Genomic DNA, 12,444 nt, shown 5'->3' with positions numbered 1-12,444 from the left:
ACCCAGAGGAGCGTGTTTTTTTGTGGGAGGTGGTTTTCAGCTGCACAGGTCCTGTTCTGAAATTTCGGCGGAGTCAGACTGAGATTTGAGGACACCCGAAGCAGAGCAGTGAAGATCAAACTAGTTAGCAGCGACTGGTAAGACAAGGGGGGAAAAAAAGCATAAATAAAAACGTCTTTGTGTGTATGTGTGTGTCTATATATATATATATATATATATATATATATATATATATATATATATATATATATATATGCACAAGATAGTAATTAATTAAAAACGAGGTGCAGTGTTATAATTCATATCCAGGTGTTTATTAGAGCAGCCAACTCGAGCTGAATTAGTATTCTCCAAAGTTTCTGGTTTGCATGCCCGGTATGTTCGTGAGAAGTCAAAGTTAATAAAGTAAAAAACAGGTTTCCCTGAAATCGTGAACCATTTAGTGCTCCGCGGAAATGTGTTTGATGCTTTGCAAGAAATGTGCGCTGTTCTCAAAGTCTATTAGAATTGTGGTGCAGTTATTTATAAGAAAAGCTGCAAGGAAGTTGCAACTAATTTCGCTGATATGTCAACAAAGAGCTGTAGTTTATATAATTGCAATTTAAAAATGTATCAAAGTAAGTCGTTTGTTTACTTTTGGTTAATTTGGGGGTGACGTTTTAAACTACACTTGCAGGTCTAAATAAAGTACACTTTTTTTTTTTTTGGTCTCAAACGGGGCTGTTATACTGTATAATCTAAAGTTTATTACATACATTTTAAATAAACCTTAACTCACCACTTAAGGTAAGTACTTTTACATTATAACGTACGAAGTTATTTTTTCTTTATGAAAAATACAAAATAAAATGTGTGTTATTTCCATTACTAAATCAATAAACTAAAATGTCATAACTGATCTAGTTTTTATTTTTAAATAATTGTTTACTATTTAATTAGTACAATAATTAGCTTACTGGAAATATCGTATATAGTGTATCTTGTACAGCTGTTACTATAGCACTCATTTATTGTATATATGGTCATATATATTGCATAAAGATATTTTATTTTAAGCTTAAAAAAAACGACCACCTCATCAAAATGCTTTGCTGAAAAACGGTTTTCAATTTGTGGTAGGATATTTGTAATTTTAGATTTTCTCGTAAAAATGTTTTAGAAAATGACGAGCAGTTTAGGTATGCGTGTTTATGTAAACAAGCGGACAACAAAAACAAATGCAGACATACGGCGTGCGGGCCAGCCAGCCAGCGCTACGGAATGAAGTGTCCGGGCAGGTTTCTTCAATTCCGAGGAAGTGACTGCGTGAGTTAGCGGCTCCCTTCACATTCTTTGTTCTCAAGAAGTCCAGACTGTGCAAGTCGGTGGGGGAGGGGAGGAGAGGTACTGGATACACGGAGAGTTCTTTGAAAAAAGGAGATAATTACTCCCAGATGTGTGTTGTAAAAACATATGGTTTACTATAAACCGGCACACCACTCATCCGCAGCAAGAATGTCTGCTCTACATTAAACAAAACAAAAAATAACCCTTTAGTTTAATAAGCAACATATTTGTTTAAAACTCTGCTGCCACTTTGTTTAAAACAATAGGGATCAGTTCAGTTGTATGACCACACAGCGCGACCAACATTATAATGAATGCAGCGCGAGCGACCACTGCAGGTTTTTTTTTTCTTTTCCTGAAAATTCTTACGAGGTCCTGCTGCTGCACAGATTAATCGCTAGTCCATAAATCGCGCATTTATGCACAAATCATTTTAAACGTATTTTCTTCAGCCTGAATGTCAGATTACAAAAATATCTGTATGCAGTGGATTAATGCACTAGCCTTCACCTCTGAAGGCCTTGCAGCACAAGTACTCCTACTCCATACTCCTACATTTTAGTAATATTTTAACTCCTATTTGTCACATGCCTTGTGCACAGCGGCTCTAGCAATGTAATGTCCTGTTGTATACCAATCCCCACTCTCTATTTTTTCACCTCTTGGTCAACAGACCTCTCACCCCATCATGGTGTCACTTTTCACTGTCTCTTTGCTTTAATCATTAGAGTGCACTGTATCAGCACAGGGTTAGCAGACCCTGAAGTGTGAGGATCTTTGGGACAAATTGACAGAGTTTCTGCTTCTGCTACCTTTTCATTTCACGTTAGCTACCGGCGGAGGCTAGTAAAATAATGTTTAGAACTTGCTGCATTTTCAAATGGTGCGCTGCTTTTAAAAAGGTAAAATGTAGTTATTTCTTAAATGTTTTTCACAAGAGACGCTGCGGCAAAAAAAGCTAAATGTCAGAATTTAAAACGAACTGCGCTCCCCTATTTCTGGTCTGTTTGCTGGAGTAGTCCTTTTATTTGCAAAGAAAAAAAAGATGGTAGGAGACTTCCAACGTTTTGATTCTAGCGTTGTTTTTAACTGTATGTTTAATAATTGTGTATAGTGGGTTTGTTTAAAATGTCAGGGCTCATGAAAATGAGACACTGATTGCAGTAGAGTCTGCTGCAGCTAGGAGGCACTGCAAGAGCTTCCCTTCACAGCTCTACAAGTAAGAGAGCGCACGTCAATCCCAGGGGTGGAGCAATTCATTGCGTATCGATGAATCTCTGCATGATATATCATATCGTACTAAAGATATGTATCGTTACTCCCGTGATTCAAGACCGAAAGCACAGCAGTGCTCATTGCCGTTAATCAAGTGGTTCTTGATTGAAGAATAAGTGTGTTCTATAGTTGCTATGGATACATACTTCCCACTCTCCTTACATTTTTTGTTTAACATTAAATGATCATTTGATCTTATTATGCATCATCCAAGTAGTCAATGTGGACCATTACATGTATTGCATTGTGACCTGCATATCGTGATACCTACCATATCGTGACACTAGGGCATCATTCCTGACCTGAACACACCCTGCTGTTCAGTCCTGCGCCTCTCTCTCCTATCTCGTGAAACTGCACGGACATTTTTATGCAAGACCTCATATTTCAGTATGGAAGACTGGGCTATATCTCGAGAGGTGCTTTGTTTGAGTTGCTTGGCCCCCCCCTTATTCAGGCCTCTAGGGTTGTAGACTCCTGGGGCCGTTCAGTCCTCCTTCTCCCCACTTTCAGAGAGAGAACCTGGGATAGAGTTCCAAAATCAACAGGTCTGCCTTGGCGGCCCTTTGATGGCACTTATGGAAAGTGCAGTAATGTGAACAGAGAGGCTCTGGCAGCTGGTGGGCTGTGTGAGAAAGAAGGGGGGGGGGGGGGGGGGGTCCTGTCTTGGAATGCAGCCCCTGACTGTCTGCTTTAAACTTTTAAAGAAGAAAAACAAAGGAGCAAGACACAGGGATTGTAGTGGATGTCAGACACATGACATTCTTGCTGTCAAGCTGCCGACGGTGCTTGGCTGTTTGTGTCAGCCTGTCTTCCTGGAGTAGAGACCAGGGGGGCAGCCTCCGGAGGCTGGGGGCAGGTGGAGGCTGCTGCCAGGGTGGGTTGGCAGCCTGCCCTGGGTTTGAATAAAAAGAAAACCGGTCCTATGTTGGCTATAGATTCCTAGACAACAATAAGGTAACTAAATGAAACTGCGCATTACTCAGCACAGCTTCTTGATGTCAGAGTTATACCTGGCTGGACAAACAGAGTCCATATATTATGCTATTTGATTAAACTATTTGAAACTATTTTGTGCAGGGTGAACCAGTCAGGGTAGCACAGGTTTCACTACCTGGTTTCAGATGTCGGTCTTCGCTGTGGATCCCACAGAGCATTGACTCTGGTGCTCCTGCGGGTTAGGGAGGAAAGATGGACAGGGAACCAGTATCCTCCTCTTCCAATATCATGTTTTTGTTTAATTCCCGTTTTATAACTTCCTTCCCGACAGTATAATCAGTGGTATACTGGTACCTTTGCTTTTGCAGTTCAAGGTCTTTAGTAATACTGTCTCTGTTTTTGTCCACAGTGACTGAAGCTATTCTACCTACCTCCAGAGACCCCGCCCCCCCCTGCAGTCGCCATGAGAACCACCTGCCTCTTCCTGCTCTCTTTGCCAGGTGAGTACAGACAGCCAGGCCTCCATACCAGAACCCTCGACAGAGTGGACAATATTGAACTAAAACAGTGTGCAGCAGTTAGCCATTCCTGTGGTTTTAGAATAGAGGACTTCACCCAAGTAGAGGGTTATTCACAGGTCTAGTACCCCCTTGTGGATTCGCATATAGTTTGGTGTAAATTAGGGCTATAAATTATAAGTTTCATAGATATTTGTTGTAAAAGGTTATCTCTATAACAAGTAGGTCCTGTTGCTTATATTATTTTAGCTTCCCTGCGTTACAGCAGACCTTGCAGATGATGTCTATAACCTCTCACTGCTGCAGGTAATAGCAGAGATGTGCAGTTCACGGGAGCTGAGTGTGTAAGCTATTGGGCCAATCAAGGGTCAAGTCGACACATCCTTGTCGGATTGCGTCTTGTGATTCTGAAGCTGTTAAAGGCTGTGAATCGTTTGCCCCTTTGGCCCCCAGTGTAGGTGAAACAGCCTTCTGCCACCCATGTGTTGATTGCTCTTGTCTGAGCGTTGTTTAACATTGCCATTGCCAGTTTGCTGCTTCCACAGGGCTCCCGGAGATACATCTCAATAGGGAGTTAGATTTCAATAAAGTGGAGGTGGGAATTTCACTTGACCAGATGGAACAGTCTAACTAATGCATCCTCCTGATTCAGCAGGCCATGATTGATTTGCACTTGACTGACTGCAGTGAATAAACTATACAGTGTAGCTCAATGTGAAGTCATTTCCATCAGATACAAAGATTTCTGATGGCTGCATCAAGTCGATATCCAGAGTCTACTACACTTTATAAATAAATTAATGTACATTATCTTTGCAGACTGATTTTAAGAATTCTTTCAGCTTCATTGAATCAAGTCCTTGTTTGGTGTTGGTAATACCTAACTCTCTCTCTCTGTCTCAGCCCTGCTCCTAGCTCAGCAGTACGATGTGGGTGAAGAAGACTTCTACCCAAGCCCATCGCAGTACGGACCGTATATTCCACTGGGTATGTATACTGTATCAGCTAACCAATACAGAGACCTAGATCAAATGAATTAGGGTTCCAGGCTTGTGTACGTATTTTTGTAAAAGTTTACAGTTTAGCACCTTTTTAGCAAGCTTTATTTTTTTATTAATGTCTTAGCACTGAAAACAGGAACTAGAGGGAGCACCCTTTCTCTTAGGGGGTGAGGGAGCAGTTCAGTCTCCATGCCTCAAGCCTGCCCTGGACTGGAGAGAGCACCCTTTCTCTTAGGGGGTGAGGGAGCAGTTCAGTCTCCATGCCTCAAGCCTGCCCTGGACTGGAGGGAGCACCCTTTCTCTTAGGGGGTGAGGGAGCAGTTCAGTCTCCATGCCTCAAGCCTGACCTGGACTGGAGGGAGCACCCTTTCTCTTAGGGGGTGAGGGAGCAGTTCAGTCTCCATGCCTCGAGCCTGCCCTGGACTGGAGGGAGCACCCTTTCTCTTAGGGAGTGAGGGAGCAGTTCAGTCTCCATGCCTCGAGCCTGCCCTGGACTGGAGGGAGCACCCTTTCTCTTAGGGGGTGAGGGAGCAGTTCAATCTCCATGCCTATGCCCATCTTATCCTTTCATCTGTCACTTGCTAATTGTGCCACAAACAACGATGAAGTAACAGTTGTGTGAATTTCATTGTTTTTTGTTTTTTTTTAGCGGAAGAGTATGACTATTCAGGTAGGTCTAAATATTTTTTTTATATATATTCTGAATATTCATTGTGTCTCGATAGTAACAGTTTCTGTTTCTGGTTTCTCGTTTTTCTGTCATACCTGTCTGGCAGTCCTTCCTTCCATCCATCTATCTATCTGTTTGTCTGCCTGCCTGTTATACTTGCTCTCTGTTAGTTAGATCACCTGTAACTAGAAAACACTCAATGCTAGAATATGTCCTCATACTAAGAAGCCTTTGTATTTGAGAACCGCTTGAACTAGAAGGCTTTGGCAATGGGTACAGTTTCAGTAACTGTGAAAACAGTACAGCCTTACTCCCCTCTCCGATCTAATCGCCCCACAGAGCAAAGCCAAACAGAACTGGAGACACAGCAGAGCCAGCTGACCCCCCAGGAGCAGCAGCACACCTTCCCCATCGTGGGTAAGCACAGCCCAGCCTCTCTACAGCAGAGCTGGGGGTCACCAGTCCAGCCCGGCTTCCCACTTCAGTGTAGCTTTTCCAGGAATTTTGAGTTCTACTTGGTTCAGCTCAGTTCTAGTGTAACATTCTTACACTTTGGAGTTACGAACTTTGGTATAGGGTTTGTTAGTCTTTGTTTAAACATGTTTCATCTTGAAGTTTAAATTTTAGGAAATGAAATGTTTCAAATAGAATACTCGGAATGCTTGAACCAATTGGAAAAGCCATGTAATTATGCAATTTGTAATTAATTGCAATGTAATTGGAATTGTAGAGGAACCTTGGCACACCTGTGTAATTGGAATTGTACCATATAATTGATCAATTACAGCTCAATTACTCATTTATTTGTTATTCGATCATTATTCTTGTATTTTCAGCCACTTTTAGTGACCTGATGTGTCTGAAATAAATAAGTTCTATAGTATGCTTCTGTATTAAGTACCTGTGATTATTGCGTTGGTTATGTGTAGTTTAGTGTCATTGAAATTGGAATTGGAATTACTGCAGAATAATTCTAATTAAAATTTCAGCAAACAGTTCTGCTGAAATTAAAATTATAATTGACCCCAGGTTGGCCCACACCTACCACTATGTAAAGAGTAAGTGTGACAGCTGTATATGTGCCTTGACCCTCCTGTCCTCGTGTCTGTGTTTCAGATGACCTGCCTGAGACAGAACCGACTGAGCCAGGACCCCTGGGTAAGACGCAGGTTCTCCTTGCATAGCAGTTTCATCCATTGCTGGTTTTACTATGAGTTTGATAAGACACGCCTGAGCTTGTCACCTATACACTGTGGCCAATCAAGCTTGTATGAAAACATGGAATGGGTGAAACTGCTATGCAATAGGAGTCTTATTTCCATCCCTGCTGGGGTTGGTTTTAGCATGCTCCACTGCAGTGTAAATGTAAAGGCATGGTTTATTTAATCTAGTATTATTATTATTTGTTTATTTAGCAGACGCCTTTATCCAAAGCGAGTTACAGAGACTAGGGTGTGTGAACTATGCATCAGCTGCAGAGTCACTTACAATTACGTCTCACCCGAAAGACGGAGCATAAGGAGGTTAAGTGACTTGCTCAGGGTCACACAATGAGTCAGTGGCTGAGGTGGGATTTGGACCTCCTGATTACAAGCCCTTTTCTTTAACCACTGAACCACACAGCCTAGTACCTAGTAAGGTTACAAATTATGCTAGAATCACACTTTATTTTATTTGACCAGTTTTATAATTTCTGGTCGTGTCACATGTGGTTTCGATTGGGTTGTTTAACTTAGTAAGCAGCGCTTCAAGGGGATATAAAGTTTGAAAAGAGATTTTATGTTCTAAAGGGTGTTTTAGTGATAAAATTTAACATGCGCTGATATTTATGTGTTTGAATATGTATAAAAATGCTTGTGCCGTGCTCTGTGTCTTTAATCATTGCTGCGGCTTGTAGCTCTATAAATACCAAACAAAAGACCCCTTCAGTGAGAACCCAACCCTCCCCCGACTCCAGTGACCAGAAACAGATGCCGGCTAATTGTGAGGAAAACCAGCTGGAAGCCGCCCAGCAACAATTGTTCCAACCGCAGTTCTCGTAGTGTTCGGCTCCCATCCATCACCATCAGTCTGTATGCTTGTAATGCTAACCAGGCCAGAGAACCAGGGGGAGCTCCATTATAAAGGGTGCATACACTGTTAAAAGCTGAGCATCACAAAGTGTTTTTTATACCAAGCTCAAAAGGATGTTAAAAAATCTGGGACTGTTGTTACACAGTGGCTCCAGATATATTGGGACACTCCAGTTAATTGGTGCTTCAAAACATTTTGACCTGAAAAAATGATGGTAACTGGGGTGATTTATCTTACCAGGGTTCCCAAGATATTTAGGAAGCAAGAGGTCTGATTGGGGCACAACTAGCAATAAATATCCCAACTGAAACACCGCAAACCAGTTACAGGCCTGGAAGTTGCCAAACAACCGTGCAAAATCTAGCACTGTAAACATGGATGGAGGACAGGAAAGAGCCCGCAAGATCAATGGGCTAGGGACAGCAAAGTTCAAGAGGGCTGTAAAAATAAAAATGCGTGGAGAAAACGCTGTATCCCTTGGGGGCTGAGCTGAATGTAATCTGGTTTTAAACACAGGACTCCTGCAATGTCCATCCTGAAGCATGAATAAGGCTTTCTGTACTGACCAGTCATCCATACCTATAAAACCACTCAATGGTAGACTATGTAGTAGAAGTCTTTCTCAATGGCTAATGCCTTTCTTCATATCATACTGCTGCAAACTTTAAAGCATTACAATTAAAACCGTACGTTTTCCACGCCAAGACAAATGAAAAACTGTAAAGGACCATGATCTGTAAGATGGGAAATAAATATTTACTTGTGTCAACTTTAATTGAACTACCATATATTACAGAAATGTGTTTATTGCCACATTCACATTTTTTCCATCTCTTATCGAATCCTGTGTAGGATCACATGTGCAATTTCATTAATTGTAAGGTCATTTTTCCTACTTTGCATTATTTACTTTTAAGCAAGTGACTTCTTGAAAACTGTTTATCATTGCGAGATGTTAAAAGATGATAATGTTTAAAGATGACGCTCCTATTCACAAAGCTGAAATAAGTCCCGTAGTAAATATTTCATTTTTGGCTTTCACTTGTAGGCAAAATTCCCATCTTCTATAGACCGTATATTATAATCTGTTTAGGAAATATTGTTGTGTCTCGTTGCTTCCTAACTGCAGCGGATCAGCCAGTGTTTTTATGGGAGCTGTGCCTGTCAGTCTGGGTTCCATTCCCCACGCTCATTAATCGAATTTATTAATGCCATATTAATGTAAAACTACTAGAATACCCCCCTGCTTGGCCTGCACAACGAGACATGCTGGGTCCAAGTCAATTCTGGAAACTGGAGCACTTCCTGTACAGATGTGGTGCTGTAATAATCCATTCCTTATGAATGCAAGAACTTAGCCACCTAAAAGCCATTTCCATCATACGCAATAATAATAACACTAATAGACAGCGAACACTTATTAGATTTGACATTAGAACTGCAGTTAATAATAAGGAAAAGAAAGTCCACAGTTCCTCCCCCCTTTCTCTTCTTATTCTGTCATAATGTATTATTTGCTCTTGTGGTTGATCTATTCACCAGAACCCCTCAATATCATAACAGCCTTATTATCTATGGTTTAATTAAACCTATTTATTTATTTATACATATAATAAATTCATGAGAACTTTGCGGCAAAAAATAAATAAACGACAAGCTTCTAATACTGTGTGCAAATCCAATAGGTATCTAGTATGAATAGAAAGTACTTTTGGGAGCGTGCTGTTTCAAGTGTGGCGTGGTGTTCTTCTTTTCAGATTGTAGGGAGGAGCAGTACCCTTGCACTCGACTGTACTCTGTCCACAAGCCCTGCCAACAGTGCCTCAAGAGTCTCTGCTTCTACAGGTAAGCATTCCTCAAGGATCCAAGCAATCCTTTACCATTAGTAGCAGGATGTCCAAAATCTTCAGGGCACAGACTCCAAACCTTCCGGAACCAAATAATTATACATCTCGAAGTTACAGGCTAGGCTTGATTCTATTTCACTTTGAATTTTGCAAGAAATAGCCGAGAACAATTACTGTCAGCTCGACAACAGCTGATGTGCAGCTGTTCTGTAGCCCTGCCATTGACTCCTAGATTGACTGCGCTGGAAAGAGAAGCTCTCAATTTACCCGCTCTCTGTGTCTCTCTGCAGCCTGCGAAGAGTCTACGTGGTGAACAAGGAGGTGTGTGTGCGCACGGTCTGCGCTCACGATGAGCTGCTCCGAGGTAAATACTGTTCTGAAATATATTGAACACAATTTTCATTGAAGATCAGGGGAATGAGATGCATTTTAAGGAAGGGGATTACTTTTTTTTTAAAAGGTATACTGGACAATCAATGAAGTCATCCAGACTTTTTATTTATTTATTTCTATTTAATTTCAGTTTAAGTGTTGATAGTAAGATGTGCTTGAATAATTTCCATCTCTTATTGTCGCTTTTTCTATTTTTTAAAACATTATTTTTTTTTTTTTATTCACTGGTTAAAAAAAAATATCCTTTGTTATATACTTTTAATTATAATTGAACAATATTACTAAAGAGATCTGTCCAGTCTAGGCTTTGGGCGGAATTGGTTCAGACCTTATTTAAAACATATCCCCTTCATTCACCATTTTTAATAAAAATAAAAAAAACAACAGTTTTTGTGAAGAGGTAAAAACATATATGCATTAGAAAGTATAGCCTAGCTAGAAAAGTGAAGACAGTACAGTGGCTGGACTGTAATAATTGAAAGGCTTGTATTCTAATGGAACCTGTCCCTCTCTCAGCTGACCTGTGTCGTGATCAGTACTCTAAGTGTGGAGTGATGGCTCACACCGGCCTGTGCGGGACCATGGGGACCTCTTGTGCTAAAAGCTGCGGGGGCTGCTAGACCAGAACATCAACCTCCGCCCACTTTACCAAGACCACGCCCTAACCCGTCAACCCCTCCCACACCTATGAAACCCAAACCCTCATCCACCTGTAACTCCACCCACAGCCCCTCCCATCACATAGGAACTCCGCCCCTAGCCTCTCTTCCACCATGCTTGCCAAAAAACACATTCTGTCAGTATTGGGGAAACCGCTTTTATAAAAAATACATATATATATATTAAATAATGGTATGACTTCAATGGTGCTAAAATAATGGTACATAAAAGTAGGATTTTTCACATGCACATAATTTTTTTTTTTAGTTTTGTATTATAACTTTTTGATAACTTCTTGAGCTGAGAGTGCATCTCTCAGTTGGTACTAAAGCAGTTTTTAATGTTTCTGTTTATAGTTTTTTTTTTTTTTTTGGTGGGACTTTTTGTTGTTCTATTGCTTTGTGAACTATTTTATTACAAAAAAAGACCTTCAAGGAACTGAGTATTCATTTACCAAAGGTTTAGCTTTTATTTTAAAAAAAATGTGGCTAAAACCACCTTCCCTTTAAGGTGGTGTTATTTTCCTTTTTTTTTTTTTACTTCTGTAATTCAGTGAATTGATGTTTCTCTTTAAGGGAACAGCTGAGCCAGAGTATCTCTCCCTATTTACAACAGATGGTTTCTCTGTGCTCGTAAGGTAAAATATGCATCAAAAAGCTGAAAGCATGCTTGGCAATGTATTTTTTTCGCTGCTTTATTTCCAGTGTAGCAGGACTGTACTGTACCGTGTGCTGTCTCTCATGAAGAGGTTGCTTGTTGAAGGTACTGTACTTCCCTACACTGCTGCCTCTGTTCCACACCCTGGTGCTGGGTTATTGGTGCTCTTCTGTATTCAATGTACAGGAATATTGTGAGCTGCATGGACTGGGGCTTTACTAGATTACACCTGTGCGTAGTACTGTTTACAGCTTTACCAGGATTACCACAGGTAGTTACCGGATCTCATGAGATGTCAGTTCTTTTATGCTCAGAGTGGACTGTAATGTAAAATGTTACCTCAGGCTTGGTACACATACTTTGTCAGATCCATCTTACAAGACCCCCTTATCCTAAGAACACTACAATGTACTGTATTCTTCTCATAGTGATGCATTTTGCTGAAATGGTGCTGTGCTTTATACTTATATACGTATATATACACTTTTGTGAGCAGTGCTCTCCTGTACTGTATCACATTGTCCCGTACTGTGTGTTTCCTGCATCTTATACTCTTGTTGTGTTCTGTTCCACAGATAGACAGGACTGGTGAGTGATCTAGCCTCTGTATAATACACATTGGGGTTTGGTTTTTGCATTTTGCATACACAGTATCATAGTACTATTTACTTGTTTTTTTTGTTTTCTGGTGTTTTGTTTTTTTAATAGAGAGTTAATAAAAACAAAAAAACTGCACTTGAACTGCCAAAAAAAGGGTGTGTCTCCCTCATGTCAAATTGTTTCACCAAGGTGTGGGTGTGGGTGATCGGTTAGACAGTTTACAGTTTTGTTTGGGTCTTCTGTGATTCTTCAAAGATGTCCTGAAGTAAGTATTGGGATTATCAAGTGATAATCTAGTCATCACAAACAACTTGCACACTAGTCTAGGTCTGATATTAGGACCTACAAGTACACAAAAAACATAAGCTTTTTTGACAGCAGTTTTTTCTATTTATTGTTACACGCAAGAAACCTGTAATCTATCTAGTGAAAAAATGTAAGACACACTTCCAAACAGTAAAACAGTCTTCAGATCGCTCAGGTAA

At 40.6% G+C, this 12,444-nt stretch overlaps 1 protein-coding gene across 1 annotated transcript; it reads left to right on the top strand.

Moving 5' to 3' along the window:
• The first annotated feature begins 13 nt into the window (after positions 1–13).
• LOC117425586 (microfibrillar-associated protein 2-like) lies at positions 14–10,767 on the top strand. The gene is made up of 9 exons (XM_034042621.3): positions 14–137; positions 3,950–4,040; positions 4,962–5,045; positions 5,709–5,729; positions 6,069–6,146; positions 6,846–6,887; positions 9,560–9,647; positions 9,940–10,013; positions 10,559–10,767. Exons 2-9 carry the CDS (start codon positions 4,004–4,006, stop codon positions 10,660–10,662), a joined length of 528 nt encoding a protein of 175 aa, XP_033898512.2. The 5' UTR covers positions 14–137; positions 3,950–4,003; the 3' UTR covers positions 10,663–10,767.
• Positions 10,768–12,444: the final 1,677 nt, after the last annotated feature.

Source organism: Acipenser ruthenus, chromosome 20 (genome assembly GCF_902713425.1).
Source record: "Acipenser ruthenus chromosome 20, fAciRut3.2 maternal haplotype, whole genome shotgun sequence".
Lineage (NCBI taxonomy): Eukaryota > Metazoa > Chordata > Actinopteri > Acipenseriformes > Acipenseridae > Acipenser > Acipenser ruthenus.
This window is presented reverse-complemented; position numbering and strand designations above follow the sequence as displayed.